General features: G+C 42.7%; 1 protein-coding gene across 6 annotated transcripts in view; it reads right to left on the reverse strand.

The window, feature by feature from the left end:
* Nucleotides 1-25,865, reverse strand: part of PDE10A (phosphodiesterase 10A) — a 569,965-nt gene that overhangs the window by 46,632 nt on the left and 497,468 nt on the right. For 5 of the 6 annotated variants that reach the window (XM_032837200.1, XM_032837203.1, XM_032837205.1 and 2 more), the window contains 9 exons: nt 25,534-25,674; nt 23,115-23,270; nt 21,586-21,636; nt 20,501-20,559; nt 18,583-18,634; nt 13,467-13,609; nt 10,904-10,996; nt 8,035-8,221; nt 753-895 (listed from right to left, as the gene is read on the reverse strand). In XM_032837200.1, the coding sequence (XP_032693091.1) occupies nt 753-895; nt 8,035-8,221; nt 10,904-10,996; nt 13,467-13,609; nt 18,583-18,634; nt 20,501-20,559; nt 21,586-21,636; nt 23,115-23,270; nt 25,534-25,674 (1,025 nt within the window). The remainder of the gene's footprint in view (nt 1-752; nt 896-8,034; nt 8,222-10,903; nt 10,997-13,466; nt 13,610-18,582; nt 18,635-20,500; nt 20,560-21,585; nt 21,637-23,114; nt 23,271-25,533; nt 25,675-25,865) is intronic. The other variant, XM_032837201.1, reaches the window with a different exon arrangement.

Raw genomic sequence — 25,865 nt, forward strand, 5'->3', positions numbered from 1 at the left:
CTGTGGAAGGAGCTAGAAGAGAGCTGTGCGCACAGAGCAAAGACGGGCTGTCACTGACCCACTGCGGCTGCCAGGCCAGCCGGCTGTCCGACCCGCGTGTCCCCAGTGCGTCTGTCACATAACCTTGGGGCATTTCAGGCTCAGACTTTGGTTTGCTCCTGTGGGCTCCTCCAGCATTAGAGTGGCCGCAGTCTGGCCGCCTCCTGGTTAATTAATATTTCCAATTCTAAGGCAAATATGAGCTCTGGGCTATTCCTGCAGATCTTCGGTGTGGAGTTCCATAGTGCGGGCCTGCACTGAGGTTGAACACGCAAATCGTCACGGGTCCTACTAGCGAGCTCACAACCATGAGCACAGGGTTAGAAAACAAAGTGTGAAAGCTGCACTCACTATTACTAAATTCTAAAATCCAGTCCATAAATTTAAGAATTATATGGAAATGAAAACTTTCAGATGCCATTTTCAGCAGTAAGTGCCATATAGATGGTGTAAAGGAGGCAGCGGAGTACAAGGAAAACTAACATTTAACGCATTTCAAAATGGGGTTGAGATTGTTTTTAATGACGAAGAGATGTGGCCCTCACATCCACGCTCTCTCGTGAGATGTGGTGTTCCCTGAGAAGGGACCATGGCCACACTGGCACCGCACAGGCGACACGGTGCTTACGACGCTCTTTCTGCACCCATGTCGCCCCAGGCTGAACCAACTGAGGAACCTGCCGGTGGAGAAACAGACAGGACGGGGCCCTCACAGTTCGATCTCCTTGCAGAGGCGCACGGGGAGGCTGAAACGCATGAGGTCCTGCCACTCCTCGGCCGTGCAGATGCTGTGGTAGGACAGCTTCTCCATCGTCACCCGGTAAATGCACTCGGAATGGCGGATTCGATGGTACATCTGCAAGGCAGATCCCAACAAAAGGTAAGACAAAATGAGCTGAGCGTTTAAAGTAGTTCTGTCACTAAGAATCAGACCTAGAGCTGAGACCACTGCTGTTACCCATTAACTCTCATGACTCTGCACTTCCATGTACCCTGAAGACGCCCACGTGGGCCGCTGAAGTTACAAAACGCATAAGATAAAAACAAACACGGCATCTCCCTTTTGAAAGACGTATCACTTCCGCATCCGGACAACCATCTCTGGATGGTGAGGTTCCTTGTATCTATCCACTGACTCCTCCTGCTTAGACCCCCGGCCCCCGGAACCATGAGAAGTCAGGGTCTGCCGCTTCTAGACCACATGGTCTGTGGTGGTCTGTTCCCGTAGCCCAAACCCATGGAAAAAATTAACATTTTTTTCCTATGTCTCTTTTTAAAAGTATTTATCTTAGTTCTTGGTGATGTCAAAATCCTTTAGTCCAGGGTATCTCAACAACGTTTGACCATGAAGTCCTTCCTCAGTAAAAGAACCCGGGAGAGGCATGCCCAGTAAATGAACAGTCCTTTAGCAATTACACGCATGCACGTGCCCTGTGCAGATCCACTGTTTATATTAAAATAGAAATAGAAAAAGATAGAAATACAAAGTACTTACCTTTAATATTTTATTACTGAACAAGATTCTTTTTATTCTTATTAGACAATTACCTATTTTATAATTAAAGCACTAATTAAGTATGTTATCAACTGTCAAGTTTTTTCTTTAGTAATCTGTGAGATGGAGATGTTAAGGTCTGGGTTCGGTCTGATTTATTTCAATACCCAGAGATTTTCAGTTTTACTATTGGGGAAAGACATGCCAAAAACAATGTGGATCCAAATGGAATACAGGACTGGTTATTCTTACGCATCACACTTAGAGCGTCATCCGTAGCCACTAACATTTCTGGCTTAAATTCACATAACTCTCCATTTCCCCTGAGAACCGTCAAGCGAGTTAGGCATCATCCACCAGGCTCAAAACCAATGAGACGTCATGGAACTCTTCATGGGGAAGACTTTAGTAAGGTAAAGCTGTTTCATAAAGTAAAGCCATAAAAAACATTCCATTTTAGAGGAAGAAAGAGGTAAAAGGGAATACAGAACAATGGGACAAACAGAAAACAAGATGGCGGATTTGTACTTAAACATAAGATGTGACAGTGGAAACATCCTGGTTAAAGACTGCCTGACGGGATAAAAAAGCAAGACCCAGCTTATGCTGCTCATGAGAATCCTAAATGAAATAAGGTAAAAGCAGAGAGGGAGACAGACCATAAGAGAATTTCAATCTCAGGAAACAAAATGAGGGTTGCTGAAGGGGAGGGGGAGGGAAGGGATGGGGTGGTTGGGGGATGGACATGGGGGAGGGATGTGCTATGGTGGGAAAAAATAAACAAATTAAAAAAAATTAAAGACCTAAATAAGGTAAAATGATGGAAAGGACACACCATTTAACACCAGTCAAAAGAAAGCCCGAGTGGCTAGATTAATCCCAGAGAAAGTAGACTCCAGAGCAAAGACTACTACCAGGGATAACGAAGGATTATTTCAATGATAAAGGAGCGCATATGTCAAGAGGACACTGTGTTCCTAAACATGGTTTTCAATAGATGTGTACAGGCAAGAGGGCGGAGAAAGGACAGCAAGTGTAATAAACAGTGCTGGACCAACTGACACTCCCATGCAAATAAATAAATGCAAGATGACCCTTGCCTTCAACCACATGCAAAAACTTACTCAAAATGGATCACAGACCTAAATGTAAAACCTACACTTCTAGAAGAAAACATAGGAGAAAATAGTTGTGACCTTAGGTTAGGCAAATAGATCATTGATACAATGCTAACAGCATGATCATGAAAAGAATTAAAACTAGAGCTACCCTGTGACCCTGCAATTGCACTACTGGGTATTTGCCCCAAAGATACAGATGTAGTGAACAGAAGGGCCATCTGTACCCCAATGTTCACAGCAGCAATGGCCACAGTCGCCAAACTGTGCAAAGAGCTGAGATGCCCTTCAACAGACGAATGGAAACGGAAGATGTGGTCCATATACTCTACGGAGTATGATGCCTCCATCAGAAAGGATGAAGACCCAACTTTTGTATCAAAATGGACGGGACTGGAGGAGATTATGCTGAGTGAAATAAGTCAAGCAGAGAGAGTCAATTATCATATGGTTTCACTTATTTGTGGAGCATAAGGAATACCATGGAGGACATGGGGAGATGGAGAGGGGAAGTGAGATGGGGGAAATCGGAGGGGGAGACGAACCATGAGAGACTGTGGACTCTGAGAAACAAACTGAGGGTTTTGGAGGGGAGGATGGTGGGGGGTCGCGTGAGCCTGGTGGTGGTGATTAAGGAGGGCACGTATTGCATGGAGCACTGGATGTGGTGCTTAAACAATGAATTTTGGAACACTAAAAAGAAATAAAATAAAATAAAACAGAAAAAAAATCCCAATTGGACTTCTAATAACGGCTCTCAGAAAGAAACTGTTAAGAGAATGACAAGCCAAGCCAAACACTGGGAACAAATATTTGCAATAACTTATCTGATAAATACCTTGTGTCTAGAACATATGAAGGACTATTAAAACTCAGTAAGAGAACAAACAGTTGTAAACAAAAAAGAGCAATTTGAGAAGACACTTTACCAAAGAAGACACAGAGATGGCAAATGCGGAGGAACTAGAACACATACGGGTGTGCTGGGAATGTACCAGGGGCTCAGCTGCTTTGCAAAACAGTTTGGCAGTCTTCTAAGCAGCCCCCTCACACCTGACCAGCCAGTCCAGGTCTAGGCATTTACTCAATGGAAACGAGAGTCACACTTACAAACACTTGTGCACAGATGCTCACTGCAGCTTTATTTGTAATAGCTAAAATCTAGAAATGACTCAGATGCCCATCAGCCCGTGACTGAGTAGTTTATAGTATCTCTACTCAACGGAATATTCAATAATAAAAAGGAATTAACTATTCATACATGCGATGCCATCAATGAATCTCGAAATAGTTGTGCTGAGTTAAAGAACCCAAGACAAAAAGAAATACTGATTTTAGGATTCCATTTATATAAAATGACTCCAGAAAAATGCAAAGTAATTTACTATGGTAACAAAAAGCAGATCAGTGGTTACCCGAAACAGGGGGCTGGGGGTAAAGATGGGAAGGGTCATGAGGGAGGCTTCCAGGGGCACCCAGAAACACGTAACACAGTGGATGTATCGTGACTTGGTGGCAGTGACGGTTTCCTTGGGCTGTGTGTACGGGCACTTGTCACGCTGGACACTCGGGACACACACAGTGCACCGCGTACTTATAAACCTCAGGAAAGCTGCTTAGAAGTGCTCTGTCCCCAGTCTCTGTAAAGCCTGGGAACACGTGTATGTGGGAGTCACGTGACAATATGACGGTGACAAGAATACTCGCAGACATCTGTTTCCCACGTGCTCTCTTCGCAGGACGCGTTTACTTGGAAAAGCAGCTGTTTTCTTATTCAGTGTGAATGTGACTTGTGATGCCAAAGTCAGATTAAATACTGTTTATTTGAATCTGTCTTCCAAATAATGAAATATTGACTGTACTTTGTCATCCTAAAAGATCAGCACACTTGGAATATTTATCTTTTTTTGAAAGATGAGATGTGTAGTGATATATGAATTCAGCAACTATTCCAAGTACTTTGCCACACACAGCAAATGCGTGGGGAGCACGATGGAAATAGAAGTCCACTTCAAACCACCTCCGTAACTGAACTGTGTGGGCCAGCTGGTGTACAACTCCCCACCTGAACCTGGACCAGGCTACAAATGCAAAGACAGAATTCCTCTTAACTTATTCATGACTTCCCAGGGATGTTATTTTTCTTCTTCAAATTTGGGTTTAGTTTGGTCTAAACATTTAATCATGTTTGCATCCAGGTTTTGTGATGCAACACCCAGCAGGTTAGAAGAGCTCTGGACCCTCGCAGCCAGTTCCTCTAATGACATGGCTGAGTTAACTCAAGTTCACGGACAGTGACACATTCCTCAAGAGACACAGGGAAACCTAGACAGATTTTAAGGGGACCAACTTCTACCTCCTTAACTTTCACACATACTCTGATCTAAAGAATGACTTTTGTTCCCCTCCCTTTTTAAAATAACCCTTCCTCAAATTGCTTAAACACAAAACCTCTTGAAACATAGGAAAATATGAAATACGGTATTAATGAGGTCTAATAGCAGATTCTGAAGTTTTCATAAAATATCGATGGTGGTGAATCTAAATAAATCTTCAGCTGACAGATCATTTGAAATACCCTTTAATGATGGAGTTATTGGTACTTCTTGGCATCTTAGCTCAGGTGGAGTTTAAATTGAGAGAAATTGCTATAATAAAATTCTTTCTGCTATTTACTCATTAATGAAGGCAATTCTTAGGGACTTCCTCAAAAATTCCTCAATGAGTAGGAGTAACATTGTTGCTGAATAGTGTGGGTGGGAATCCAACTCCTCAGTGTCAAAGAACAAAGGTGCGAAGATGGAAGGGAGACAGCCAGAAGGAGTGGTACGGGCTGAGACGGGATATATGTCCCGGGAAGAGAGAAGAGAATGATGGCAGAGGCTTATGGAAAACTCTCTTCCAAATAACGAGAAAAGGAGGGAAAGCGTTTCAGAGGCGAAACCTGGCAGACACCGCCCGAACCAAGCGATGAAGCCAACATCACCAGTGAAAGAACGTGTGCCTGCTAACGGGACTCGACGGGAACACATCATTCCACCATATTCCTGTCAAAATTACAACCTAATATAATCATGCAGAAGTACCTACAAGTCCAAATTAAGAAGCGTTCTATAAAATAACTGGCCTATGCACGTCAAAAATACTCAGGTCATGCAAGGCAAGGAGGAAGGAATGGTTCCAGATTAAAGGACACTAAAGAACTTCACAGTTTAGCTAACGGTTCCTGGTGCCATTCGGCTGAGCAATGTTCCTCCAAACTCTATGTTGAAACCTTGAAGAGTTTGGACACAGGGCCTTGAAGGAAGGAATTAAGGTAAAATGAGGTCAGCAGGGTGAGCCCGCATCAGTATGACAAGCGTCCTTACCAGGAGGGGGGTGAGGACACAGACACACAGGGAAGACCATATGACGACCCGGGGGGACAGAGGAAGGCCATCTAGAGACCGAGGGGAAAGGCCTCAGGAGAAACCAAACCCACGGCCATCCTGGACTTCAGCTGCCAGGACTGCGGCAAAAGAACTTCTGTTCTCTAAGCGCCCGGTGTATGGGGCCGCTTCGGGCCGCCTCATGCACGAAGTGCCAGCGTGAGCTTCTGGACTCTTAAATCCTGCAGCGGGGAGCAAGATGACGGGCCTGTCTCTAGAAAACACAAGCCGAAGGACTCAGGGGTTATGAGAGCTTTTGTGTAAAACCTGCTCCCAAATGGCTCAGAGGAACACGGCGGCTGTGGGCGAGGCCGGGACAGACAGGAGGAGGAGCATCGGCCTAACAAGGTTAGCATTTCTGTATTGGGGAGCATGGGGAGGCTCTAAGGGAATCTTTGCCTTATTTTTACAACTTTGCCTTCTGTCTGAACTTCTTTCAAAACAGTGTAAAAACTTACACTAAACTTAGTTTCATTCTAAAGTAGGTAAAATGCATGTATGGGCATATTAGCTTTTTATTTTAAGCCACAGACATCTCATTAGGATATAATACATCCAATAATTTGTAATTTTTGTTTTTGATCCTTACTCATCAAAATTTCCTAACATGCTTGCTTTGAGCACTTGTATCCTAATAATAATATAAAATATACTACCATGAGGCAAAACTAATTTTTGACACTTATTATTCATGTCTTAGATTATCTTAATTAATAAGACACTCTTAAGAATAAAATACATTACATTAGATCAAACTTTTGTGGGTTCAGAGATACACGTTCAGAGAGAGGAAACAAAGACGCTGTGATTTCCAGTCACGAGAGCCCGCTGTCGTAGTCTTACACGGACTATACTGGCTCTCAGCAGCTACAGTAGATTCCATTGGACACACTCAAAAATCGATGAATATCAATATTCAGGATATATTTGAAATTACATTCTGCGCAACTTTCAAACGAAACAATTACATAAGCTGTCAATATTTTTATTTATGGGGAGAAACACAGGTACAGAAAATGTCTGAAGCAGAACGCATCAGACAACTGCGTGCATGTGTTTCAGAGGAACCGAGCAGCAGGAAAGGGCCCCGGGGGGGTGGTGGGCAGGGCGGGGAGGTCCCTGGTGGCCAGCGGGAGGAGCGGCGGGAGGAGATGCACCAGCCCAAGTGCAACCCTTAACCCTAGTCGCCCGCGCATCCTGTTTGCCATTTTTGTTCCTAATCATCCTTCTGCCACTTCCATCAGCTGTGCGGCTGCTCCTGTGGAACTTGAGGTTCTGTTTCCAAAAAGGCCATTTTTCTACACTAGTAAGGTATTAACTCCCATTTAGGTTGGTTTAGCTTTAAAAAAAAAAAAGGTGAATAAAATTATCCCTGGCTTTTTTAAAAATAGTAATATCAGTGAAGGATACTAGCGTATACGGAACACTGATGTTTCACGCAGCTATTTTAAAGTGGGACCCTGTAAGACAAGTGGAACTTCACGTAGGACGCAGGGACCAGGACAGACGCGCTGTGAGGGTCAAGTGAGCGGACTCCTAGAGCGCGACCCCGGCGGTCTTCGCACAAGAGTCGTCGCTCGCTTTCGTACAAGGCTCTCAAACGGACGACACACGACAAACATAAGGGTTTAGGTCCCATTTTCCTTACTCACTTCAGTAGACACCATGAGACGTAAACCTGCTCGAACAATTTAGCTTTATATTAATCTCATTTTTTTAACAAATTCACTCCTTGAAACAAATGCTAAAATATTGGACTTTTCTCCCCCAAGCATTTTAAGACATTTCCTAATATATGTGGAACCAGGAATCACCGTTTCTCACGTATGAAGGAAATACTGAGAAAACCAAACAAGACGGCAAAACCAAACCCGGTCCTTTCCCCTACTTGACTGAAGCAGTTTTAACGCTGATACGGACTCTCTGAAAAGCCCTTTAAGGAAGCGTCACTCACGTTGGCGCAGTGTAAGGCTAAGGCGCAGAAGACAGCAAACATCTTGAAGTTGTTCTCGTCCGTCTTCGAGAAGGCACTGCCGCTGATCTTGTTCACCATCTGCACCACGCCGATCACGCTGCCTCGGCTCACGATGGGCATGCACAGGATATTCCGGGTCGTGTACCCCGTGTACAGGTCCACTTCCCTGCGCCACGGCACGGCCACACGGCAGCGCACAAGCACAGGAGAGAATCAGCTGCACAGTCTGCCATGAATCTCAACTCGGTTTCGCAGTTTACGTGCTTCTCTTACAGATAATCGTAATGGGGATGCCCAGCTTCTAAGTTCAAGGACTATGTGACATTTGAAAGTGTTTCGTTAAAATCTCTTCGAAAATATTCTAACCAATTTGTTCTTTTGTTTCCAAGAGTTTTCCAGAACAGTCTCTCGGAGACTTTCAGCTTGTCGTTCAGTTTCGCGTCCGCACGGCATGGTTAAGAAAACACATCGGATGCAGGGGACGGATATGATAAATTTGGTAAAGTCACATGTTCCTTCGAACTTGGTCCTATGTTACGAGAGCTGCAATGCACACGACACACACACTGTTCTTGTTCTGTGAATGCTCTGAACGGAATACATGCCGCCATCCTGGAACGGACCGCTGCCAGCCTACGACAGCTGAGCACTTGCGACAAGAAATGGTACGGCCCCGGGGCACCTGGGTGGCTCAGTGCGTTAAAGCCTCTGCCTTCGGCTCAGGTCATGATCCCAGGGTCCTGGGATCGAGCCCCGCATGGGGCTCTCTGCTCGGCAGGGAGCCTGCTTCCCCTCTCTCTCTCTCTCTGCCTGCCTCTCTGCCTACTTGTGATCTCTGTCTGCCAAATAAATAAATAAAATCTTAAAAAAAAAAAGAGATGTTATGGCCCTAAATACTTACTATCTGATCCTTAATAGAACATTTTGCTGACTCCTGGTTTAGAGAAAATATTTTTGGCAAACAAGACTCAGTTCCACAGACACAGCCATGTACTGAGGGCAGTGACTGAGATGCTGTCATTCGTGATCCTTGAACCGCTCTGAGACGCATGGATCCGGTGGCGGTTGTCAGTGGCTCAGCCCTCTCCCCTATACAGGGCTACTCTGGGGCACGGGCAGACCAGATGTTACTTACCGACTCACCGGTTCGTGGAGGGTATTGCTTTGTTAACAGCCAGTTTTTTGGCAACTGTGAATAATGATGTTTTGGAGATCTGCACACAAAGTTTTGTGTGGACAGATGTTGTTTTTCTTGGTACCCACGTGTGAGGCTGATTGAGCACAGTAAGCGTACGCTTAGCTCTACAAGGAACTGTGCAGCCATTTTCCAAAGCGGTTGTACCATTACACACTCCTGTCAGCAGAGTGTGTGAGCTCAAGTGTCTCCACATCCTTGCCAACACCTGCTGATGCCACTTTCAGATTTTTTAAGATTTGTTTATCTATTGGGGGGGGGGGTTGGCAGGGGGAGAGAGAGAGAGAGAGAGAATCCCAAGCACATGCAAACTCAGAGCGAAGCCTGATGTGGGGCTTGATCCCACGACCCTGAGCCACTCAGCACCTGGCTAAGGCCACTTTCTCAAACTGTATCCATTCAAATTGTTGTGTACTGAGGTCTCATGTCATATTTCTGCTTCCCCCACATCAAACATCTGCTCGTGTGTTTAATGGCTATTCATGCACCATCTTCTGTGAAATGTCTGTTAAAATGCTGGGTCCTATTTATTAAATTAGGTTATCTTACTATGTGCAAAGAGTTGTTTACATCCTCTGGATGCAACTATTTTGTCAGATACACGTTTTGCAAATATTTTCTCACCATCTGTTGCTTACCTTTTCACGTTCTTAAAAATTGACCCATAAAATTTTTACATAACAGTTTTAAATAAGGATATATAGATATTTTCAGTATTTAAACCCTAAAATAACACGTTTGGTTTTTTGGGAAAAAACGGGGGTGTTTAACTGTGTTTACAAGTTGCACATATTTGACACTGATCAAATTTCTGAAAATACTTATTGTTTATGCTATTTAATCGCCTTTTAAAGTAAACCAAATGTTTGAATTAACAGAACTCTACTGTCAAAGTATCTGAACTATTACTCCCTACCAGTCACAGCATCAGTCTTCAGACAAAATTGTAATTTTGAGATTTATAAAAATCAGATTACATAATTTGGTTCCTAGTTCTCCAAAGAAGCTCAAAACAAAACAGAAAATCTTTACATGCCATCTAATATCCAATTTTAATAATATCCAGTAAAAGCAGCAATTTATGGAGATCCCACTTTGTATCAGGCGAAGTTGCCAGATCTCTTATGAGTATTTTCTCTAAGCTTACCAAAACCAAAACCAACAAAACAAAATGAAACAGAGAGCACCCTATAAAACGGGCATTTCTGTACCATCTTGAAGATGAGGAGACAGAAGCTCTGCAAGATTACGTAACTCACTCCAGGTCGCTCTAGAGCTAAGCAGGGATGGAGCTGGAACTCGCAAGGAGGCACCTCTACCAGTCGCTGTGACTGCCTGCGGGGTATGGTCTGATGGAGACCGTGCCCAGGACAGAATGACCAACACTACAATGAAAACAAAGACAGCCTTGCAAACTTAAACTCTTCCTGTAGAAATGGTTTTGTGACATTTTAATGTCTTATAGCTGGATCTCATTAATGGTTTAGAGTCTGTCATTTTATAAGAATCTGGAAACACTGAGTACTGATAACAGAGTTGGTTCAAAGAAAGTATAACAGGGCGCCCGGGGTAAGATGCCAACGGCACTGGCACGTGGGGAGCACAGAGGCTGCAGCAGATGGAGAGGCTGACGGGGCGTAAACGATTTCTTACCTGTTGAAGCGTGGGTCTGCATAGGCATCTGGAATGTTCAGGACTTCCCCTGTTCTTGCTACCTGACCAGCAATTCCTTTCTCAATTGAAAATCTGCAGATATAAAAGAGAGGGACATGCCAATTAAAATACAGATGTTGTGAAATAACTTGAAACGTTTCACTACCACTAATTATGAAAAAAGCATTGTTTTGTTTTAAATACTTGCATTAATTTTATATGTACATATTCAAAATCCTCTTATATAAATGTAAAGGTAAAGCAGAGAAACACTGCACGGTAATCACTTCAGAAGCTTATTTAAAAAGATATAATCCACAATATATTAAGTTATACTTGATCATAAACTGAAATTGAGAAATTAACTAACACTCTCCTCTACTGACCAATAATAATCTTTTATATTTGCAAAGTACCTTATAATTTACAGGATGCTTCAACATAAATTTTCTTTAAATTACTTACTTAATTAATTAATTTATCCATGCCCAACATGGGGCTTGAACTCATGACCCAGAGATCAAGAGTCCCATGCTCTAATGACTAAGCCAGACAGACCCCCTCAACATAAATTTTCTTAATTAATTCTCACTGTGTGAACAGAAGCCCATAAGGGTTCAGTAACCTGCCAACATTCCTAAAAACTTAGTGGCACCATAAAAGCAAGAATACGGGTCTATACCGGTGTATCTTCTACCACGCTTATAACCAAACTTAGAGGTTATGTCTGATTTGAGATACTATGCAGTACTGGGACCTTAAGGCTTTTGTAACACAATCACTATATAAAAATAACACAATTTAAAACTCCTAGTATCTTTGCTTCTCTAATTTGTTAAATTTAAAAACAATCAAAATATAAGCATTATTTGATTACATTTAATTATGTTTAGATATCTAATATCAGCGCTTTCTTTTATAAATACATTCTTATTTTGTAAATACTTTTCCAATTACAATATCACCATAGTACATGCACTCATTTCAAAATTAGTTAAGAGCTCTATAGCCCACAAAATCTACAGATTTCAATAGCTTAAAAATAATTTCCATAATATCACATTTTCAATATTATAGGAAATAACTATTACTGAAATAAAGCTCAAACTTAAGGGGAAAAAAATAAAACAAAAGACAGTTGACACAAAAGAGAATTGACTTTCTTAAAATGCCAAAAAGCGAACCCAACATTGTGTAAAAAGCAAGCTTGCTTTGTCCTGGTTTTCCTGTGGTTTGAACAACACGCCCAGAACAAATTGGACTGCTGTAAGCAGAGAGTGTCAGAATGCATTTCATGATTTATGCTTGGTTTCCCTGGTCTGCTATCTCTGGTCAGATGGCTAAGAGGCAGGCCCTTACATCAACGGCTGACATCAACTGGCCAACTGAGAGAGCTGCAGCCCAGCAGATCCCCCTGGTTCTCCCACGCTTGTCAGCATAAACTTCAAGTTATTGTCTCCAAGATGAGATCAGTATCAGCCCTGGGAAGGAACACCTGAACCTTCCGCAAGAGAAATTACCTGACCAGACTGACTGACTGAGGTCTAAGAAACAAAGAAACCAAAAATAAAACAAGTAAAAATAAAAAATCTAAATAGTGGCTCTAATTTGGAGTTCCGTGAGTGTGGAGTACAGGATCCGTCACCGTAGGGCCCCAGAATGGGGAGTGCTCCGCGGCAGGCAGCGGTGAGGATTGCTTTGGGACCTGTTCTTGCTCCTGTTCTTGCACACCTGCGTGGCTCTTGGATGTGACAGGCCAATGAATAGCAATTCATAATTAATAAGGAATAGTGTTTTACTACAATGTTGTCACTACCAACTTTGTATTATGATGTGGAAAATACTTAAACAAGATACATAAGCAAAAGGGGTGCAAATGTCTAAAAAAAAAAGGCCAAGTTTTGAATGTTAAGCTTGATTCTTAAAAGTTTGGTGACAGTGCTCCTTGTAGATGTTCAGATTGTGATAAAAGATTGAGCAAGCAAGCCTCTACCAGTTATATGTCACTCTGTTCATTTAAGTGACAGAAACTGCCATTTAAAGAACAAAGAAGGCTTTAGTTTCTAGATGCAACAGAAGTGTGCTACGTGACTGATTAAACCAACTGGTCAGTTATAGAATAATGTGTTTAAGTCATTAACTACACCGGGTCAATTTCCACTGTGGTCTGGACTTGGAAACGGCCCCGTAGTATGCAAAGGATGGGGCAGTGGTTTTTAAGTATGCCCTGTTCCAAGACATAGGAAAACCCTGCAGACTCCAGGTGGGATGAACCTTTACCTACCTGGGAGCACTAGTAAGTTTTTCCAACATGATTTCCAAAAGGACCGCCTCCGGAAGACGGCATTTCCAGGAGTGACGCTAAAGCTTCCTAGGCGCGGTTTCGCTGGCACTGCAATGTCATTCCCAGAAGTACTACCTTCAGGAGGCGGGTCCTGGTGGGAATGATATCACAGTATGACAAGTACTGTCAGCACACCTGTGGATAGGCACAGAAGAGTGGGTAACGGGACACCCGCACAGCTGCAGTGACCGCGTATGGACACTCTACTTCCAGCTGTACCTTATCTCTTTGGTCTTCTTGAAGATAGGTTTTCCTTCCTTTTCCTCTCCAATATCAAAAAGGTCTGAATATAACTCCTTGTTCTTATGGTCTACCTGGAAAAGTGCACAACGATCTGCATTCACCAGATTTTTTGCATATATCTAAAGACAAACAATAAAACAAGAGTAAGCCAATGAGAAATTCGGAGTTTAAAGGCAGACTTTATCAGACATAAATATAAATTTCAGCTGATCTATACTTTGTGGAAAATTAGCACTCTAACTCAATAAATACAGGTACACACTGTCCGTCCCTGTTCATGTGCTGACACTGGCAGATGCCAGCATGAATGAATGAACAGCTGCTTGCACGCGTGCCGTGGGACTGGGTGTGGAAATATTGCAGAACTTTCCTGTGGGCTGGAAAGCAGCTGCTGGCCTCACTCCCTCAGAGCCCCACTGCACCGCGGCCCCTCCCTTCCAGAAGCTCTGGGGCTTTAACCTCACGCCTGGTGCTAGCCTCTGCCAGCTCTGAGGCCAGCGTCTATTTTGGCTGGCTGGCATTTGTGACGCAGCAGTTGTAAAGTATAATATGAAATACAACTTCTAATGAGGTTCATACATCTGTTGCATCTTCCCTGCTGCACTAAATCATGTGTAACAATTATGAAGTGTTTACTATGTGCCGACACTCTCACACCCTTTAGGTGTCTTCCTTCACTTGATCCCCACAATCATAATATTAAGTCAGGGAATATTTTTATTTCCACTTTACATGTTAGGATAACCGAGGCATAGAGGTAACTAGACTTGTCCACCGTCACATGCTGGTAAGGGCAGACTGGGTATCTGAACTCGTACTAGCTGTTTTCATGGCCTGTGCTCCTATAACGAGTATGCTTTTTCATTTCTAATTGGAAAACTGTATATTCATCTTGTCATTCACTTGTTCATCGATTTTCTTCCACAATCATTTCTTTAATGCCCCAAATACCCCACTGTCCCCTCGGGCTGAGCCCACAGCTGTGGCACAGTGAGCACATTTACCTCAACTGAGAGTTCTGGGAACCTCACCCCTCCGCGTTTTAGACATGAAGTTATTCCCCAGAGAAAGAGTTGATTCTCAGAAGAAAACAGCCATCACAAAGTCTATGCAAGAGGACATGGGCCACCTTGTGGCCAGAGGAAAATATAAAATCTCATGTAAAACTACTCTACAGATTTAATAAAAAGAAATCAAGACAGGTTAGGTACCCCAGTTCGTCCCCACGGTATACACTTGTCTCGACAAACAGTACTCATTCAACGAATACCGGCCACGCTGGGGACTAAGTGTGCTGGCTGTTATCAGTACAAGGACTAGCAGTTCGTCTCTTTCCATTATCCTGAGAGTTCTGTGACAGCAGAAACTGCTGCTTGTTTCCCCCGCAGTATTCCAAAAACCCAGCACAATGCCTAAAGCAGAGGTCAGCTAAGTCCATTTGCCAAATCTAGTCCATCGTCTGTTTTTATAAATAAAGTTTTATTGGGAAGGAACTATGTTCATTCCTTTATGTGTCGTTTGAGGCTGCTACGACGGCCGAGTTGAGGGATGGCAACAGACTATGGCCCAGGAAGCATAAAACTTTACTATTTGATCCTTAACAGAAAAACGTCTGCCAGCCCTTCGTTTAGAATGTGTAAGATCTCCGTAACCCAAGAGCCCTCAATAACTGTTTGAGGGCGGATGAATGACATAGAGTTAGGAAGACCGAAATGGGAGTGCATTGTTGGCAAACAGAAGAACCACCCATCTACTCTGCTAACTCAGGCCATGTCGGATCATTAAGTAATGATGACCCTACACTCTTAGAGATTACATTATGAAAAGTGGAATTTGCATCCCTAGTGCTTAGGTCATGTTAATTGCTTAATACTTTGGCATAATTTACGTTAGTATTTATAAAGACCTGAATGGAATGGACGATTTTTCTAGAAAAAGGAAATGAATCAAGGAGTTGAAAAACCTGAACAGAATCATGAAGACAACTATATAACTGTCAAACAATGATCCCCAAAAAGGCCTCAGGCCCAAGTGATTTCAAGAATGAATTATGTAAGTATCTTCAACAAATAAATTCTCATCCAGTTTACAGTGTTCTATGTTCAGAAGAGCAAGACTTTTTCAGTTACGTTTAGAAAACCTGCCACACACTGATACTGGAAATTGACAGAGACGCTATAAAAAAAGAAAATCACAAACCGATTTACCTTGGAAACAGAAGAAAACTCATAAATAAAAACTTTCAGCAAATCCAACCTAGGAATAAATCAACACATTACAATATCTATACCCATATCTAAGCCTCTACAACACCTGGCTTTGAACACCGACAGGGCTCGCACCCGGTAGACCCACAGGGCTCCCATGCAGACTTAACTTGCCTCAGGACCAGCGCAAAAGCAGCAGTTTGAAAAGCTCCTAGAATGTATGTGAAGGAGAATCATTCACTAATTTGACAGTGTCTGCCAGATGAGCAGGAGCCTTCTGGGACATCAAAGCCCTGGTGGGTGTCATTTTTGCACTTCCCCTGGACCTCGCCAGTGCCGGTGGGCAATGCTCTGGCCCCGCACTCTCCTGTGGCCGTGTGAAAGCTGGAGGACGCTCCCCAGCCCAGTGCTCTCCCTCAGCCTCGCTAAAGCTGGTGGGGTGTATGCAGTCTGCTCAAGGGATGCCCCTTGATTGTATGGCTCTGGTGGCCGGGGAGGTGGTGGGTTGGCTAGCATTCCTGGGTCCTATAGGATTCTAACAACTGGAAAGACCATTCTCGGCAGGCTACTACCGCCAGGGCAGTATACAGACACAAACTGAAACACACCCCTAGTTTTCCTGTGATAAAGGCCTATTTACTTGTCCTGAAGCCTCCACCTAAGGACCAGACACAGGTTTGCCACACACCAAGAGACTACACAGGAGCCATCTGGGACAGCAGGGTGGGGACACCCTCTCCGTGCTCTCTCTTGGTGCCGCTACAGCTTGCTGGAACCTCTCAGAGAGGAGCTCATAGACTTTGGACAAGTTCCTCAATGTGTACGCTTCTCCTACCTAATTCTGGGCACGTCTGTTGTAGGTCGTCAGCAGACACCGTTTAACTTTTCCTTCTCTTCCTAATTTGCTATGAGTGCGCAGTTACTGGGTGTTGAGCAGTATTAAATTTTTGTGTGTCATTATTAAAATGATGTAATTTTTCTTCCTTTACTTAATTAGAATAAGGAATTATATTACTTTATTACGTACTGTTCAACCACTCTTGCATTCCTGGGGTGAATGCTGTTTAGCTTGATGTAATCTTTACTCTTGGATTTGTTGTTATTATATAGTTTGGACTTTTGCATCGATATTTTGCTCAAAGGCTTTCCTTTTTTCTATCTTTAGATAATACTGGCATTAGGTTGAAAAGCTGGATGGCAGCCAACACTGGTGAGAATGTAGGGAAACTAGAGCCTGCGGGCACTGCCGGGGGCAGTAATATGGTGCAACCGCTCAGAGACAGTCCGGTAGTTCCTCAAAAAGCGAAACACGCACTTACCATAGGACCCAGCAATCCCACTCCCAAGTATTAACCAAACAACTGAAAACAGGTATTCAAATAAAAAAAGTATGCAGATGTTCAAAGCAGCACTTTTCACATCAGCCGAACTGTGGAAACAATCCACATGTTCATCAGCCGGCGGCAGGATGAAAATGTAGTCAGTCTAGCCGTACAATGCAGTATGACTCAGCCATAAAAAAGAACGAAGTCCTGGTACTTGTTGCAGCCTGAGTGGACTTTGATAACAATGCGCTAAGTGCAAAAAGCCAGGCACAAGAGGCCACACATTACCTGATCTCTTTTACGTGAGATGTCTAGACTAGGTAAATCCACAGGAAAAGAAAGTAGGTCAGTGGTTGCTTAAGACTGGGGAGCTGGGGGTGGAGGGAGGGAGGAGGATGGAGGCATAAGTCGGTGATGGCCAAAATGATATGGAGTGTCACTTTGAGGTAACGAAAATGTTCCTAATTGACCAGTGATGGTTGCACGTATCTTTGAATATACTAAAAGTCACTGAATTGAATACTTTAAATGGATGAATAGTGTGGTATGTAAATTATATCTCAATAAAACTGTTTTTAAGAAGATAATACTAGTCAACGAGTGTTTCCTATACTCGTCAAACCATGTCAATTCGTATATTTATATTTTTACAGTTTAATGTTTTGCACTTCTTTACAAACTTCTTAAATTTTGTCATAAGCAAGAAAATTATTTTTTACTATGCAATTAAGCAGGCTTTTTCATCCAAATAAAACCAACAATATAACTAATTATATAAGGAATGGGCTGAGAGCAATAAAGAACTCCTGATGTTATTAATTCCCTTCATAAACTTTGTCTCCATAAGACACAGAGGATATCACACTTTATACTCACCTGCCATGATATCAAAGAGAAACACATCAGTGCGTACCATGAAGCCTGGAGATAAGTCTATATGCCTATAACTTATTGCAAAGGGTTGCAATCCTCTGAGAAAAGACCAGGAAAACGGGAAGGAGTAAGAACCCGAATCAAAGTACGCAAAGGGCAAGCCCGACCCCTGTGGTGTGCACAGACAGGCCGCTCTGCCCGAATCCACTTCTTTAATGGGGTCTTGCCAGAGCACCAGAGCAGCAACACAGGAAATTATGGATAGAAGTCCAGTTCTTAATGGCTTTCAGCTGCAAGTGCCTATGAGTCTGCCAGACAGGAGTAATTAAGATTAAAACTAAACAGAATGGACCTTAAGATCAAGAAGAGTCGGTTGGGAGTTCCTAGTGTAGTTGGTATGCAAAAGGTATTCCGCAGAGTATACGAGGGAACTAAATGTCTTTTCAAAGTATGGCTCGCCACTGAATAATGAAAAACTCAGATATTTTTCCAAAAGTTATTCAAGATGCCTCCAAAATTAATCAAAAGGGACAAATAAATCAGAGCAACACCTCCGCTCACTAAGCACCCTCTTCTCATCGTACTTAACACAGCGTATACATCTAATACCTGAAAATATTCCACCACGATTTAGGACACGAATCTAAGGGTTAAATACAATCATTTTCAAAATAAAAAGCAACCTACCATTATGTGTTCAAGTAGAGAGTCTATTGCAACTATGTTATCAAAATATGTCCTGAAAAAAGGAACATAAAACTGGTAATTAATCTATATAACACAGAACATATTAAAATAAATACATTTCCCATTTTTGCATACATTTAAGCAAAAAATGTAAAGATATATGTTGACTTCTGTCCTTCTGCGGAAGCAACCAATAACATTACTTTAGAGAGATGAATGAAACTTTATCATTAACTTTGGTATGAAGATCTCTCATTTCAGAGGATCAATTAAGTAATTATTTTACTGGTAAGTACCTATTTTGAGAGAAAGTCTGTAGCATTTAACCAAAACTATGAAGGGATAAAATTGGGCTCACCATATTTAATATTTTCATGAATATCTGAAAAAAAATTAAATTTGCTAAATCTTATTAATATAGTTAAAATGTAAATTATCACTGAAAAACTGGAATGTTAAAATGTTAGTGTAACTGTACTAAGAAAGCAATGGAATTCATTTGAGAAGAAACATCAGGATACAAGGAATGTTAATAGCCCATCGACTTTGCACAAGTAAATGATATATTCATTATTATAAATAGCAAGTAAATTTTTTGGAGATACATGGCACCTACATCAAAATGTCAACCTGATAAACAGATCAATCAGTAAGTATGTATTTCAGGGACTGTGTTAATCTGGGATCTATTGGCAAGGTACTACTCTCACTTGAGTTTCCTGCGAAGTTAGCAAGGTACTCAGAATTAAGATAACTTAAGGGTGATAAGTAATGCCTTTTGTTGAGAAGACAACACTTCCCCTTGAGCCTGGACCCTTCAGCAAGACTTCGCTTCATCTGTGCACTGAGGAATGCACAGCAAGGAAGATGGCAAAGAGTGGCTGTCCCCTGGGGGAGGCTTACAGGGATCCAGCCGGACTGTGAGGACTCGCAAGACTGTCAGATACATTAGCAAAGGAAGGCGCACAGCTTCCCTCTCTCTGTGCTCCGAAGTAACAGTATCATGTGTCCCAGAGACACAGTGTAATTCTCTCTCAGGGACATAGCTGGCGTACGGGGTCACATGAGAACATTCTCACTCCCATGCTTCTCTCATTTCGCATTTCAAGAAATACATGTAACACAAAGCAGCAACTCCAGGCTAATTAGGGATGGGATTATAACGCTCGTGAATGGTAAGTTATAAGCATTGCCAAAGTGATCTATGAGAGAGAATACGGTCAGAGCTGCTGCTGGTGGAAGAAGAGGTACGTATTTCCTCTATTAACTTGCCAGAAGACGTGACCTTGAAGTGACCACATCCTGGGGCATTACTCTAGATTTCACCAATTCAGTAGATGGGTCACATCTGTGGACACTCTTCCTTGTAGCAGGCAAAACCAGTTATGAACCTCGAAAGTAATAAACATCTGAAGTGCTTTCACTGCCAACCCAAGGAGGTTTTTCTAGGTCAGATTTTGGGGAAATGGAACATTTTCTCTAAAATGATATCTGAGCTGCCATACATGGGAAAATTAAAATAATAATATTGATAATACAGTTTACTTTACTGACATTGTAGATAATGCCAGAGAGGACTTTTTGGAAAGTAATAAACTAGAACATTTCCTCCTCTTCTACTGCTCTCGGTTTTCTCGTACAAAAATAGAAATACTTAGTGTCTTTAACATTGTCTAGTGAGTCTATTTAGAAAATATGCACCAAACTGCAAATTAACATTATCACATACACATCCAGCAGTCCTTCACTTGTAAAGTGAACACGGATGAGAACATAACTTTCTGGTCTGAAACGTGAACCTCTCCTAGCAGACCACTTCCTGACGGCAGTGGACAGCAGTGGTCTGTCCCTGTCCAAGCCTGCACTTAGCTTGAACCGCTGAGCAAGCCCTACCGCAACCCGAGAAGCGAACACTTACTTGGACACATCAAGTAGGAAGTCATTCAGTTCCGTCTGCTTAGCAAGGCCTCTGCATACCTGCCACAGAAAATAACAGTATTAATCTCGAGAGATTTCTGATTATTTAAAATAGCAATTCCTGCATACTATTTACCTGATTTTATTTTGAAAGATATAACACAATCCCTGCCTATGAAGCAGTAAGGCTATTAGTGACACGTCATACTTCTGCTGACATGCGCTAAGCTCTGCTCTCTGTGCTCTGAGTCACCGTCTCATTCAATCACTGCCCCGCAGAGATCGGGGACCCGCTCTTCTAACAGAGGCACAAGGAAGCTCGGAGCCGTGCCCGCTCCGGAGTTACTAAGTGAGGGGCCAGCGTCCAGACCCGGATGGTCTGCCTCCAGCCGTGCTCTTTAAACCACTCCCCTGTGCAGAAGCGACACTTGGGCACAGACTGCACGTAGACCACACACAGTCGGCTCTGCGGGGTCCTTGCTCCTCATACTACCACCCCGCAACTGTGCACGTGATCTGCTCCCATCACACGCCCAGGTATGCTGAAGCAGAAAACAAAACAGCAGTGACAAGAACTGCAGGATACAAAGCTCCTGTGCCCCGGACCCTTGAGGTCTAGTTGCCAGGAAATTTGATAAAGTTTGTGAGCTTTTAAATTACATTGTATTTTCAAGAGAACCAGGTATTTTAAATTCAACATGAATGTTTTTCACATACCCTTTAGTTTAAAGGATGCTCCAATTTAGGAAATAGAGTCATAAAAATGTACTATCAATGCTATGGCCAGTGGGAGACCACTCCTTTGCTTTCAGTGGAAAACAAAAACCATCATAGGACATATACCATTTATGGCATAGATGATTAATGATTACATATAAATATATAAAAATAATTGCAAGATATTTAAGGCAGGGAATAAGTAAATACAAGTGAATAGACACAAATTTTAGAAACAACAAAATACCTAATATCCAAAAATAACACATGAGGGTCACTTATTAGCCCCCCACCCCGGCCCCCAGTGGCTGCACTTTACACAACTCTTCTCTCTTTAAGGGGGGCCCTAAGAACACCCCGAAGGCACACCTGCACCTGATGTATTGCTACTGAAGCCCAGGCGAGATTGGCTGTTGCAACCTAAAGAAAGAGGATGAAATACGTTTTGATTAGTCGCATGCAGACATCCTAACAAAGGGCTCTAGCACACACGTCTATGAAGAATTCTCTGAGGCCACTGAGTATGTGAATATTTTGCCAAACACAGAGGATCAAATAAGTACAACATTTCTCTTTTACATTTCCCGCCTCTTTATAACTGAGTTTAATGTTCTCGCTCCTCTTAACTTCGGATAAAAAGCAAGATGAATTGCTTAAGAGAGCCACCATCCAATGATTTTCACATAAAATAATTATTTTTCAGTTTAACAAAAATACTACTAAAATGGCCTCAACCATCATCCCTTTACAACAATGATATATTTCTAAAATTTTGCTGACAAATTCTCCAACTACTAGCTACGCTGCTTCTTTTACTATTCATTTGCTTCCCAAACATTCACCAGGTGCCTCTTGGGTACCAGGCAGTGCTCCAGGTGCTAGAGACAAACTGCTCCCACTCCGTCACCTTCCAGAACAGCTTATGGGGGGCGCTGAGGGAGAAAGACAAGAAAAAGAATATGGGAAGTGCGCAGGGTTCCAGCCGGTGACAAGGGGCTCCAGAGAAACAAAGGCACAACGTGGAGATACACGAGGTGTTCAGGGAAGGCCTCCTCCTCCCTGACACGGCGACATGTGAGGACACTCCTGAAGGAGGCGGCTGGGGAGGGGACAAGCAGGACATGCACAATCCAAGCAGAAGTGGGGGTAGAGGCAGAGGCTCTGTGCAGAAGCCAGTCAGCCTTGCTCAAGGGCCCAGTGTGGCTGGAGGGAGGGTGCAGGACAGGAGTAGTACAGGCACAGACAGGCACCGGGGTATCTGTATACGGGGAGGGACGGACCACTGCAGTATCTCATTTCAGGACTAATGAGCAAATTCTGATTCAGGGAACAGTGCATGGAACTCACTGTTTCCAAATGTGATGCAGGAATCTTAGCTCGGGATATCCTCTAGGAAGAGGACATTTTTAGGAAAACACAGACAACCAGAATGTGAAAACTCTCCAAAGTCCTCCTCCTACTTTATTTGACTCACAATATGGCACAGTTCTATTTTTACTGTTAGAATGGATTCTTACTAAAATAAGTTACTATATTTCTAATTTAATCAGTTTTCTCTCCAAGTAACTACAAAACAAAAATAAAGGTTTTTAAAAACCGTCAAAACAGGGGCGCCTGGGTGGCTCAGTGGGTTAAGGCCTCTGCCTTTGGCTCAGGTCATGATCTCAGGTCCTGGGATTGAGCCCCGCATCGGGCGGGCTCTCTGCTCGGCAGGGAGCCTGCTTCCCTCTCTCTCGGCCTGCCTCTCTGCCTACTTGTGATCTCTCTGTCAAATAAATAAATAAAATCTTAAAAAAATAAAAAAACATCAAAACATTGTTAAGCACATGGTGATTTTAAATATTCATTAGTTTATTAGCTGAACAACACTAACGAGTTCCTCAACCGGCGAGCCTCACCTCCTGGTGGCTCATACAGAAGGCTTCTTTGCCCCAGTGCCGATACAGCTCGAGGACGCCGATCAAATCGCCAATGGCAGTGACAATCGGTAAACAGAGCACCGACTGGATGCGAGTCCCCGACTCCAGTCCAGTACCTCTCGGAAATCGCTCATCCTGAGAAATCCAAGGAGAACAAGACAAACGTTCAGTAAAAGAGGTGGAATCGTTATGTTAGGATGCTTATTTCTGCCAGAAATTGCCTAATACTTGTAATGAAAAATGGGCAGCCCTTTTCAAAGGAAACCCACATGACGGCAGACGCCATATGCCACATTTAAGAAAACGCTCATCCTTGGCAACATGGTGCCCATGCCACATGCTGTTTAATGCTTCTTTAACCCTGGGCAGGAGAATCCAGCTAACCTGGAATACGCATCGATTTCATGAGACAATAAACATAATTATGATGGCTAACACATATTTAAGCATCACCTTCTACGTGCTGGAACTCTTCCAAGGGCTTTACCGGTATATAAATATCATATGAAGGAAAATATATATAAAAAATGGTTTCTCTTCTATTTTGAAGGTTAGAATAACACAGAAGTGTATGTTAATGATAGTCATTCTGAATGAATCTCAAAGGCTCACATGAAGTATTCAAATTATCCAATAATTATCAATTACTTGTGAAAAATGCAATTTGTTCTTTGACTTTTAACTTTCTAGCTTAGCAAATCACTCAAAGGAAGACAGGGAAATTCAATAAATTGATACCAAAGCACTATTCTGTTTATCTGATTTCTGTTTTCTGTAGGAAGCTTTTCCTAAATCAAGAACAGTACAAATACATATTTGTAATTTACAGATCTTCTGAAAGCCTGCATATACAATGGAACATTTTCAAATGACAACTTGTATAGTATCTACTTTTAACACTTTTAAAAATTGAAATATAGTGACATATGACATTATTAAGTTTAAAGTATAAAACTGTTGATTTGATACATTTATACATTGTAATACAACTGCCATTGTAGTGGTAGTTAGCATTTCTATCTTGTCGAATAATTATCTTTTTAAAAAATTTTATGTGTTTCTGGGAAAGAGAAAGTGCACACAAAGATGGGGCAGGCAGAGGGAGAGGGAGAGAGAGAATCACAAGCGGACTCCGGGCTGAGCAGAGAGCCCGATGCAGAGCTCAGCCTCACGACCCTGAGACCATGGCCTGAGCCAAGACCAGGAGTCAGAGGCTTAACTGCCTGAGCCACCCAAGTGTCCCCCATATCTTATAATAAAGATCTCATCTTTTAGCAACTTTCTTCATCCATAGCTCTATTTGCACAGATAATTAGTGGCAAAACCAGAATTAAAACCCAGCTCTCGGGACTCCCACTTAGCACTTCCCCAGAGCAATGTCATCGCACCTCTACAGTCATTCGCGTACTTGTCGATTTAGAAGTCTAGGCTCAGGTAGTCCCATCTCATCACAATGCTCACATACAGTGTGGAAGACCGTCACATTGCCTACACCTGTGTCCTTCGTCAGTGTCCTCCAGTACTGATCTGGGCTTGCTTATGTGATTTCCTTTGGCTAATGCAAAGTGAATTAGATGAAAGCAGAGGCTTGAAAACTCACTTGCATGTTTCACTTATCCTCTGGAACCTCTCCACCATCATGAAAACATTCTGGGCCAGCTTTCCTTAGGGGTGGGGTGGGGAGGTAGGGGACTGATAAACACAGAGAACTGAGGCTCTCAGCAGCCAGCCAACTGCTAAGTGACGGCCAGTTCAGATGCATAAGCAAGCCCAGCTGAATACAGCCCAATCAGCACGATGGCCCAATGCACAGACTCATCAGAAGTCACGGGTGGTTGTTGTAGGACACCACTAAAACCTAGGGTAGCATGGTACACAGCATCCATAGGCATCTTGCTAGGATATATAACACAGAACAGTGATCATTTAGTTTACATCAATATAAACATACATTTTATGATTAACTGTACTGGTATGTGTTAAAATAAGAACTATTCAAATCTAACTCTCAGTGGGTATATAAGATATGATTTTTTTTTTAAGATTTTATCCATTCATTTGACAGAGAGAGAGAGACCACAAGTTGGCAGGGAGGCAGGCAGAGAGAGAGGGGGAAGCAGGCTCCCCGCTGAGCAGAGAGCCCGATGCGGGGCTCAATCCCAGGACCCCGGGATCATGACCTGAGCCGAAAGCAGAGGCTTTAACCCACTGAGCCACCCAGGCGCCCCAAGATATGATTTTTCTGAGGACAAATTTTAGTTTACATAATAATTCATTTATTTATCTGTATCTTACTCTAATGCTTTTATAAAATGGTTTGAATCATAATATCAACATGATACGTCATCTTTATAAAATACTTCAGGTTACAAGTGTCACAGAGTAAAAAGCCATTTACCCCAAGGATGTCCTCCACTAGCAATGTTTTTCTGGACTTGGCCACGTAGGCAGAGGTGGTGGTACCCTGGGCAATGGGCCCAGCAGGGATGAGCCGGGGTTTTCCTTCTTTGATTCCAGGTGGAGTGAAGACGCACAGACTCTGGCGAGAAGAAAGAACATGTTTTACAGATCTCCCTGTGCTCGGTGCTACAGGATGACTCCTAGATACTACTTATCATGAGCAATAGTGAGCCAATGAAGAGAGACAGAAAATGAGGAAAGTGCTTTGATCGAACGGGTATGTGAGGTGAAATTCTCTCTTACATTCCCGAGAGGACACAAAATACAGGC

The sequence above is a fragment of the Lontra canadensis genome, unplaced genomic scaffold, assembly GCF_010015895.1.
Source record: "Lontra canadensis isolate GAN:19392208 unplaced genomic scaffold, GSC_riverotter_1.0 scaffold97, whole genome shotgun sequence".
Taxonomy (NCBI): Eukaryota; Metazoa; Chordata; class Mammalia; order Carnivora; family Mustelidae; genus Lontra; species Lontra canadensis.